This window comes from Fusarium odoratissimum, assembly GCF_000260195.1.
Source record: "Fusarium odoratissimum NRRL 54006 unplaced genomic scaffold supercont1.27, whole genome shotgun sequence".
Classification (NCBI taxonomy): domain Eukaryota; kingdom Fungi; phylum Ascomycota; class Sordariomycetes; order Hypocreales; family Nectriaceae; genus Fusarium; species Fusarium odoratissimum.
Window position 1 is genome coordinate 274,081 of NW_022158711.1, and position 11,167 is coordinate 285,247.

Here is an 11,167-nt window from a genome sequence, read left to right on the forward strand (position 1 = left end):
TCGTATACAACTCTCCCGACTTGCCGCGCTCGTGACATGGTTGATGCGTATCCCTCTAACATCTCAACATTTTCAATCTCCAAGACAAAGCCACGGTCAGCGAAGCCCGAACAGGAAATTACTCTTGTGACTATTGGGAACACAACCTTGTTATCCGCAGTAGCGATGTGACAGTAGGCGGAATAGCTGTCAAATCGCATGATCGTGCGGCACGCGTCTTTCGCATGAGGTGTTCTGGCAATCTTACTATCTCACGGGAATACCTCATGGAAAGTTCTGAGCCGAACCTCCGTGTCTCAGTTGGCATCGCGCGTCTGGTCACATCGCAGTTACCGAGACGGTAGACAATATCTTTGCCGGCTGTCTTGAAACTGCTTAGTCTTATCTTCACAAGTCAGTATTCAATGTATAACGATAACAGAGATTTGCATATGATTCGTTTGTGCACGTGTCATAGTCACTGGACTAAGTTCAAGTCAAATCGCAAGGCCAGATCTGCAACTCAGCCAGTGATGAAATTGTCCATTGAAAGTTGCGAAGCAAATACATCTAAGAAAAAGTTGAGCTATTGTAAGAGATGATCAATTCGGAAGAAAGAAATGCAAGATGTAACAAGAGATTCTGCGAAAACTAGTAAAGAGACTATTAATTAGGAGTCGCCGAAATCCGCTCATATCCTCTCAATTGGCATACATAACAGGACTTGACAGAAAAGGAAAGTATCAACAACTGAGACCACCTCGACAACATCACCATCTTCAATCCCAAGATCAACTCCCACCATTGTTATTCTACCGCTACCATCACTTACTTCGTTTCGAACGACGTGATGTCAAGGATATACTGGCGTCAGAACTATCTGATGCATCGCTATCAGATTTCTCTGGCTCGCTGCTGGGAGTAGACGAGTCGGGGTTATCATACGTCTTCCGCTTGCTATGCATAGGGCTTGGAGACCGCCCAGAATCACTGTCACTGTCGGTGTCACTAGGAATCGATATGGGCCCTTCATAATACTCAGAATCGCTGTGGGGCTTTCGCTTAGACGAAACACCTTTCTTGATGTTCCTTGGCCTTTGCTTCGCCTTGTTGGAAGGTGGCATATCTCTGACTGATTCGGTGCGGCTGGCCTTACGTACAGAAGACTTGCGCGGTGTACTGATGCCATTTGCGGTAGAGAAGAGGTCATCAATGGTCTCAAGACGGCGCCTTTTCACGCTAGCCATGTCAAATGTAGCGGGTGGACTCCTGGCAGGCTTGTCACGTTTCGCACGTGAATCATCACCCTTCAGATGAGGACTGGGCGTCGGCTGAGAGCGAGAAGGCGCAGTACGGGACCGCGGCTCAGCTCGACCAGGTTTCTTCTGAGTAATAGAATCAGAAAACGCGGAATTCGGTTCCTGGAACCTCCGGTTCGAAGACTTCGAGCTTGAGGTATCGGCGGTAGGCTTAGAAGACACATGCGATGCCTTTCGGGAGCGTTGACTCCTCGGGGGAGAGTCTTCAGAGGCTTCGGAATCGGAAGAGAACGGGTTAGAGCTTGCCTCATCCTCATCGTCGGAAATGGCAGACTTATGAGACGAAGCCGCCCGGGCAGGTTGAATACTACCTCGGAAAGACGTCTTCTTCGAGCCCCATTTGCCATGTGGTGAATCCACAGGCTGGAAGGGTGAGCGTCTTTGGGCAGAGCGACCCTTGTGAGTATCTTCGGGCTTCAAGAAGGATGGTTTAGGAGATCTAGGAGCCTGATACTTACGCTCGACGACGGACTCATTCACGCGAGGTCGCTTATCCTGTGGGCTCGAAGGCAAAGTGTTGACAGTTCCTGCTCTCCTCGAAGCTGCCGAGGGCTCTGGGGCCGGAAGCCGTAACTTGGTGGTCGCCGGCGCCCTGAGCCCATACCTGTCGCATACGTTGCTAAGGGCCTCCAAGAGCTCATCCCTGAATGCAGCCAAAGATACTGGCCGGCGCAGAAACGGCAACGAGGAATAAGATGTGGACGTAGGCTGGGAAAATCGATTGAGAGCCGGTGCCAAAACAGCCTCTTTACCCCTCAAAGTAGCTTCTGCGATAGCTCTTCTTCTTTCTTCTGCTCTATAAACAGCAGCAGCTTGGCTAGCAGCAGTGCTTTCGGCGTTCCGGGCAGCCTTTTTTGTATCGGCAGCATGCCTGGCAGCAATGGCATCCTCTTCGTAGATATCAGGCCAATCACCGTGTTGGACACCAAGCTTTTTATCAAGCCACTCTTCAGCCTCCACCCTTGTCTTAAAAGATTGGTCTATTTGTGCACGTTAGAGAGGCTTGGGTATTGTCATTATGACTTACTGCTGTTGTCCTTGTAGTTGTTTGTCAATATTTTGCGAGTGTCTTCATCATGCGCAATACCAGCCTTGAAACCTCTGGCAATTGCATAGAACTTGGCCATGATTCTCCTCACCGCACGGCCTTGCAGCTGATGAACGGAAGCAAGATGGAACAAGGCGAAGTATGGAGGTTCTAACCAGTAATGGGACTACAACAGAAGCCGTCTTGTGACTCTCGACCGTACTGCCGTATATGCCGGCTGGGAGCTGACGCGTCACGCGTTGCTTACCTTGTGATGTGATCCATCCCTTGTTCTTCCGTCGTAATCTCCGACTCGGCATCAACGATGCAAGATGAGCCGATGTTGCTGGCTGAATACGACCCGCGTCGGTGACAAAGCATCTTTTGTGGGATCGCGGTATACGCGATAACAATGCTAATGCCGTGAAGGTTACATTGCCTGGCTATGCGGTCCCTGCAGCCGAACCGTCTAGTTAACACTGGCTAACCTCATCCGATCATTTCCTGATGTGGTAAACAGCTGTCATCCCATTGGTGGACCGAGCATGTCTGTTTATCTATCAGACCATGACCCATTTATCAAGGCTCGGCAATGAAGGAATCCATGTCGCATAGCTTGATATCATCTCCACCTGTCTGTGCGCAATGCGAATAGACTAGCGCATCAGCGGGCGGGATCCGCGGTGCACGGTTGGGGTAACCTTGTCTTTGTAACCCCGCAATTATCTTCACGGGCTCGCTTACGACCCGAGCGCCAGCATCCCAGGCAAAGCCTAGGTCGTAACCGTGCGTAAGGAACTTTAATCCCGCGCACAAGGCTCGGCAACAATGAAGGCTGACTTTGCGCCGACTCGTTCCGATCCCTCGATACTATCGTCAACCCCAGGCACAACGTTTAGTCTTGGACCCGCGCATCCAGATTACGCGGAGTCCTGCTTATCGCTTACCAACCCGGTGCAACTTCGCCATGTGCTCCCTTTGACCGTTGAATACACACCCATCCTGGTCAGCATACGGAAATGAGATAGGCTGTGTTGCGATATTCACCGTAAACTATTGTCTAGATGTAGTATTCCGCGCTGTTCCGCATGACCCGTCAATTTTGTTTCCTCGACAACTTTGGAATCCTTCGCCTCGTGTCTTTAATGAGATGTTGTGATTGGTGCGAGTGTGTATCGAGACTTGCACGAGCGGTGACGCCTCGCTATGTTAGGGGTATGGTGCTAGCAGCCCAGCCCGATGCAGCAAGGCTGGCAAAGACGGCATGTGAAGACACTCTTACACAGATCTGACGGAGCATTGGGAACATCGAGTGATCTTGGAGTGATCGAAACCTTGTAGGGGGACCTTGGAAATAGCGTCGGGCATTCCCGTGTCTCTGGACTCTCAAAAGACTCGTAACAGTCAATGCAAGGTCCAGCACTTCTGCTGTCGTTACAGGTACAAATTGCATCAACATAGCCTTGGTTTGTTACTGCATCTTCATGATCATTTTCAATACCATTCCAACCTTTCATCTTCATATCCTCAAAACGCCTCGTCTATCGCCATCATGCCTTCCCACAGTCGCCAGAACAAGCGTCGAAAAGGTGAAAGTGACACTCCTGTACGCCCGCCTATGCAGGATATTGTGTACTGGATGTGGGAAAGTGTCAAGCAAACGTCTCTTATCGTTTCTGAGATCCAGAATGAAGTACGAGCTATCAATCGTGCATCGATGTGTAAATCATTGAAAACGATCTTGAAGCATTTGTCCAAACTCGAGTCCGATGTCAACAGATTCGACCTGCCCCACCAGGAAATGGTCAACAATTTTGATCACTTCCGTCAACAGCTAGCCAGCATCCAACAGGAGGTTATGGGCTCTAAATCTCAACCGGGACAGAATCCAGGATTCAACGGTACACTTCGTTCTTGCCTCGGAGACCTTGGCACACAGATGGGTGGCGTCACTGATCGAATGGGCAATGTCGAGGAGACCTTGTTGAAACTCGAAGACCGATTATTTGGCCGATTTGATGAAAACATTAATACCGAAGCTGGTTACGTGATGGTCAAAATTCACAATGAAATGGATTTCCGTCAAAAGCTGAAGCCGTATACCTTGATCGAGCTCACGCAGATGGTCCAAGCCCAATGCGGACCCTGGGCCAAAGTCGATACAGTCAAGCTGCAAGAAGCTCGAGGAAAAGGAAAGTTCAATTACATGATCATATCTTTCTCCGACTGGGACACTGGAGAGCACATTCGGAACCACTCTGCGAACCTGGAAAGCCTGTTTGAGCTTGAGCATGGCTGCTCCAGCCTTCCTTTCATCCACCATCTGCACATAGTCGACCTCGCCGTTCATCAAAAGATGGGATATGACTATGACATAAAGAAGTTTCTCGAAGAAGAGCTCTGTGAACCTGGTGTCAAGGTAAAGGTTGCGTATCAGCGACTCATCCTACAAACCGAGAGTTTGAAGACAGCGAGGCGACTTGCACTGACAGGCGTCACGGTGTTCAACCATCACTATCAGGTCAAGTAAGTAATCATCCACCTCAAGAGTCAAGCATTTTAAACACAGGCTGACAGAAAAATGACGAAGGCCCTACTGTGCTCAGGGGACCCCGCTGTTTTGCAACAACTGTTGCAACCCCGGCCACTTTGCCAACGATTGCAACGCCGAGAAACCGCGGTGCGGCCTTTGTGCAGAAGCACATGAGTCATTCACTTGCAAGGTCCTAAAGGACTTCAAGTGCTGTAACTGTGGTGGAGGCCACAAGGCGTGGGATCCATCTTGCACAGATAAACCCTCAAAAGCAGAGCATCAGAAATCCCTGTTTTACCGCAACAAGACTCCTCACTGGGCCTTAAACCTTGAATCGACAAGGTCCTCCAACAGGGCTGACAGAGGGAATGGGAAGACGAAACCCTCGACCCAGGACTCTTCGAGTGTCCCTTCGTCACAGGAATCCACGAAGAGGCCAGTCGGCAGACCACGAAGGCAGTCAGAGCCCAATCCGGCGGGCCAATCCATGATCACCTCATTCATGGGACGGAAGAATGGCCAGGAATCTCAGGACAAGGAAGCTGAACCAGATGCAATGGAGTTAACAACGCCACCCAACGACTTGGAGATGAATGGCATGGAAGTTCTTTCTTCTCAACCCGGTTCTAGAAGTGATGATGGCTCTTCCAACATCAAGAGGCCCAGCTCTTCCCACGACGATATCTACTATTACGGCACGCTCTTCGGCTCGGACATGTCGACCACTGGTGGTGATGAGGAGACTGGGCAGTCAAGACCTGGGTCAAGATTGAGTGAGTCTAGCAGCAAACATAGCGTTAGCGACCACAGCACGGAGGAGGCAGATGACAACGAGAAAAAGAATAAGAAGGGTAAAAATGGCCAGAACAAGAACAATCGCGGCAATGTTAAGGGGAGGGGGAACGCTACCACCGAGCCCAAGGCTTCTTCTCAGCGACAGAAGAAGGACAACACCACTCCTCCTCGCTCTCAGAAATTGCCCAGCACCGCCGCCAGGACCCTTACAGGTAAAGGGAAAGCAGCGGCGGTGGAGAAGGACGAGAGCCGTACAATATGGGTATCTGAAGATCTGCCTCGAAGTCAGAGCAGAAACAAGGATATCAGAGGGAAAAGGGACAAGGTTGATAGCAACGGCAGCAGAGATAGAGGTAGGAGCAGCACCAAGAGCAACACCAACACCAATGCCAACAGGAGCACCAGCAGAACCAGCAGCAAAGCCAGCAGCCGGAGGACCAGCGCCAACAACGACGGCGACAGCGACAACGACAACGACAGCAAGACCACCGATAACGGCCATGCTAAGAGCGAAGGGTGGGAAAAGGCCACCGACGACAAGACTCAGAAGTCTCAGCAAGCCGGAACCCCTCGTCATGGCAATGGCACCAAGAGTACTCCCAAGTTCAAGGCCTCTACCCACACTTCTTCTGTTGACAACACTCCTTCCGCTGCCCTTAGGACCAACTCTGCCTCCAGAGCTCCTGTCGGTACCCCTTCCAACGCTCTTCTCACGACTACACCTACCTCCAGTACTCAACACTTGAACAAGCGCGCTGGTCACTCCCGACCTGATTCTGGTCGTGAGAAGGCTGGACCATCTCTCAAGCCACAAGGGTACAAGAAGAGGAAGCTTTCTCAGGGCTCGGCAAAGGATTAGGGCGGGAATTGATTGGAGGAGAAGACCCTCTGTATCTGAAGGATCTGCGGATATGTCTGTTTTGTTTCTCTCATAGTTAAACGTGATACTTTACGTCATTATATACTTTTCTTTCACTCACATGTGCTCTTTCCTTGGTTATCATCACTTATGTCTTTGGAGGATTCAACATTTGGGTTATGTATAAGGTAGGTAATATAAGTACTTGTGCATAGCTACCAGGCGTCTTTTTGTTTCCTTGAGTAGTACCTTGTTTTCGGTGTTTGCTCTGCTCGGTTCAGGTTTGCTGTTTGCTAGCAGATCTTTCTTGATATGCTGAAAGAATACACTTGGCTTTTTATTTACCCTCTAGTCATATCGCCGTGCCTCGGCACTACTTTGTCATGAAGCTTGTATCTTGTCCCTTGATTACCTGCGCACGTGATGGTATAAACTTCATGATAGGTTCTCCGCGGATAGAACAAGATTAGGTATATAAGATTATAAAGTACCTAAGTATATAGCAATTGTAGTTATATTAATAGTCTATAGGAGTTAAGTGTTTTATTATATTAATTCTTAGAGTATTTTATATTCTTATCTATAGGGTAGAGTTATATATTTTATATACTTTATTTTTCTACTATTTATATATAAATAAATCAGGACATATGTATTTCAATTGGTATCATTTCTAATATTATATTCTAGGTTGAACATAACCCATGGCTTTGTCCTTGTATTTTAATATGTTATTAATATATTTATATTTAGTAAATATTATAACAGCAAAATCGGTGCTACTTTCAACATAAAGAATTCAAATCTATTCATCCTGGAAGTAATGTTATTCCTATACCAAAGAAATAACAATCCTCGTCATAATTGACGCGTCTTAGTAGACTTGTATAAATTTCATAGCAGCCAGTAGATTATGTGATGTGCTCAGCGTTGGATGTTCGGCTTTAACAGGCGAGGTCTTATATCCAGTGCCAAAAAGACGAGAGAGTTGGGACAGAGTAAGCAAAGAAAGCAAATTGTGGGGGGGGCATCGTCGACTGGAAAAGTCGACAATCTCTGGAAACTCCCTCAAGAACCCCTTTCTCGACATTACGAGAGCTCATTTCCGTGTCAAGCGGGCTACAAGGCCATCAGTGTCACGCGGGACACTATATCAGTGTTGCAAGGCAACTTGCGGGATAACTATTCCCTTCCGTCACAGCGGGGCGCCGCGAGGCTAGGAGGCGCCCGTAAAAGACGGGACCGAGCTAGTAGCCAAGGGGGGTGCCAAACCTCAGCCGTACAGGGGAAGCCGGGGCGCCGCACTCCCCCCCAGTAGCGCGGTTTTAGTGGAAGGTTTCAGAGCCGTCGTGCCGTACCATAGCGCGCTCGGGCGGCTCACCCCCCCGGAGCGACAATGAAGAAACCTTCATCCTCGTCGTGTAATTTCCAGCCTTGAGAGGTTTGCTTCTCAATGGTATGATAATACGGCAATTTTAACCGCCCCAGATCTCTCAACGTTCTGAAGCTGCTGACGAATCATCGCTGTTGAGGTTGCGTTGAATGACTTTGTACCTTTGGTGCTGGGTTTGCTGACAAAGGTACTTAGGTGCGCAAGGGGACTCATACCCGCACAACCGGCTATGCGTTTAGTATCACGTGTTTTTCGCACAACCGGTTATACAGATAAGGCCACATAAGCTTCTTTAGTCAAATCCGCACAACTAGGGGACCATCAGTCAATTCATCTTCCTATTATATTTATATTACCAATAAAGTAATTACCAACTTTCTACTTTATAATTTAACTTTATCTATATAATTAGTATTTAAATAAGTAATATTAAACTCTTAGTCCCTTCTACTACTAATAAATTAATAAGATAATAGCCTAATAATATTCTTCCCCTAGAGGCATTATATCTATTATAAAAAGCCCTCCTTATAGATATTAATAGTTAGGCAAAGGCTTAAGGATATACCTTTATAATAAGGCATATAATATATATAGTAAATAGAAGACTATATATATACTTTAGCTATAACTGCAGCAGAGGTAAATATATACTAATTCCTAATTCCAAGAGGAAGAGGAAGCATACTACTTAATACATAAGGTATAAGTTCTCTGTAATAGGAAAAAAGAGCCTCTATAAGAGTAAATAAAGTCTTTAATATTATCCTAATCCCTCCTACTCTTATTATAATTATAAGCCTACTATTAGAAGTAATATTATATATATAACTTATTAAAAGCTCTCTAATAAAGATATCCTTATAGTTAAAAAGCTTACTCTTACTAATATTAAATAATACTAAATTAAGACCTACCTACTGCAGAATATAAAGATATTATTTATTAACTTAGATCTTACGAATTATATCTCTTAAGTAAAGTAAGACCTTACTAATAAATAAAGCCATATAATTACTCTACTTTAATATCTTAATTTATAGGGCTTTTAGAGTTATTACCTTATTAGAAAGGACTCTTAACTGCAGTTAGTTATATTTACTTATCTAAAATTACTCTAATTCGCTAGGTTATACCCTAAGGTATTTATAATTAACTATACCTATAAGACTAATAAGTATAAGATACCTCTCCTTAATATAATTAGTATTAATACTATAGGGAGTACCTTTTATATTATATTTATATATCTTAGTAGCAAGGAAGAGGAGGACTTTACCTAGGCTCTTAGGGTATTATAAGATTTATATAATACTAATAATATTTCTTATCCTTTAGTTATATTAACTAATTAATATCTTGCTTATATAAATGCTATTATATCCCTTCTCTACTTTTTAGTATTAAAGGTTATATTCTGCCTTTAGTATATTAATAAAGCAATCTTAACCTTCTATATAAGTGGCTTTATAAAGGGCAAGGATAATAAAAAGAGATAAGAGGCATAGAAGGAATTTTATAATAGTTAGTATATACTTATAGCCTTAAAGTCATAGGCTATATATAATAAGAAACTAAAGGTCTTTCTGCTTTAGTATACTTATTTATATTTAAAGGAGATAAATTACCTTCTCTTAACCTAGCTAAACCCCTATAAGGGTAAGTTTATTAAGGCATTTATAAATAAGTATTTATATCTAAACTAATTTATTATATTTTAAGTAAAAGGTATTTATTTCCTACTTAAGTCTTATCTAAAAAGCTCTAAGGCTAACCTCTTTAAGGCTTTCTAAATTATTAAGCTAGTAATTATAAACCAGCTAACTATACTAAAATCTACATAAGCTCTTAAATAAATAATAAGACCTACTTAGCATACTCAGATATTATTAAGAGCTCTATATAGCTAAGTCTGCAATTAGATATCTTATAAGGTATTAATTATAATTAATCTGCAGTAAGAATAAATAAGAGAGAGTCTCTTTTAATATACTAGGAGTTTCTTAAAGACTATAGGTATACCTTATACTTATGCCCTTATACTATTAATCTAGGGAAATAAGCCCTTATTAATAAGCCATTTCTATTTATATTAATATCTCTAGTAATCTAAGATATTACTACTAATATTCAAGCCCTATAAGGTTAATAATTACTATATAGCCTTAAAGTTATAGCTAGCATTAAGTATATAGTAAGATTTATATATATTTAAAGAAATTAAAAAGGCATTACTTCCCTTAGTGCCTAGGAAGCTATAAACCTACTCTTAATATTATAAGCAAGGTTATAATAAAAACTTAAGGCTATACCCTAAGAAGTATATTAAAATAGCAGCAGAGCTTAATAATATAAAGAGAGAATAAGATCTTATTATAAAGGAGGTTATAATTATAAATACATAGAGCAGGTCTATATCTCCTACTACTACCACAGCCTTAACACCATAGATAACCCTAACCCTAACCTACTACTACCTTTAAGAGCCTATATATTAAGTATATATAAAGTATAAGGAATCTTATAAGGCGTAATTTAACTAGCAGCCCCCTAGTACCTCTCTTACTAACTATACCTTTAGAGAAGCTATTAAACTGCCTTTAGAGTATAATATAATTAGGTATTAGTAATACCAGAGGTCAGAGCAGATAAGGCCCTTTATTAAGCTTTATAATAGCTTTAAACTAAGAGATTAAATATTAGAGGAGATATACAGCTGGCTTAATAATAATAATAGATCTAATAATAATACTAATTAACTAGAAATACAGCTTTTAAGAGCAAAAGGCCCTAGCTACATATCTTAGCAAGGACCTATAAGTTATATATTATTACAGCTACAGCAGGGAGGTAATCTAATTCTCCCAGCAAGATAACCAAGCAATTAGGCAGCCTAATACTAAATAAGATATAAAGGGATAATAGTTAATTAAGAGCTATATATAAATAAAGTAAATTTTAGTAAATTTAATAATATAATTATTATTACTTAATAATAGCTCTTTATAATTAAAGTACCTCTTTTTATTTTATAGTATTTATAATAATTAAGAATTAGTAAAGTTAAAGCATATAAAATTATTAATCCTTGCAAATTAATTATCCTAGTTAAAATACCTATACTTATAACTAGCTACTTATGCCTAAGAAGGATAATATATATATTATTAAATTAAGAGAAAAAAGCTAAATTAATTAATTTATATCTTAATACCTTAATCTATTAAATTCTAATATTATTAGTAAGTAAAAAGATAATATA

General features: G+C 42.7%; 2 protein-coding genes across 2 annotated transcripts; one reads left to right on the top strand and one right to left on the bottom strand.

The window, feature by feature from the left end:
* Positions 1-803: 803 nt before the first annotated feature.
* Positions 804-2,425, bottom strand: FOIG_12585 (uncharacterized protein; the record flags this gene model as incomplete). The annotated part of the gene is made up of 2 exons (XM_031213498.1): positions 804-2,278; positions 2,326-2,425. 2 exons carry the CDS (start codon positions 2,423-2,425, stop codon positions 804-806), a joined length of 1,575 nt encoding a protein of 524 aa, XP_031056829.1.
* A 1,452-nt stretch (positions 2,426-3,877) lies between these two features.
* FOIG_12586 (uncharacterized protein) lies at positions 3,878-6,512 on the top strand (the record flags this gene model as incomplete). Its single annotated transcript, XM_031213499.1, has 2 exons — positions 3,878-4,851; positions 4,916-6,512. 2 exons carry the CDS (start codon positions 3,878-3,880, stop codon positions 6,510-6,512), a joined length of 2,571 nt encoding a protein of 856 aa, XP_031056830.1.
* Positions 6,513-11,167: the final 4,655 nt, after the last annotated feature.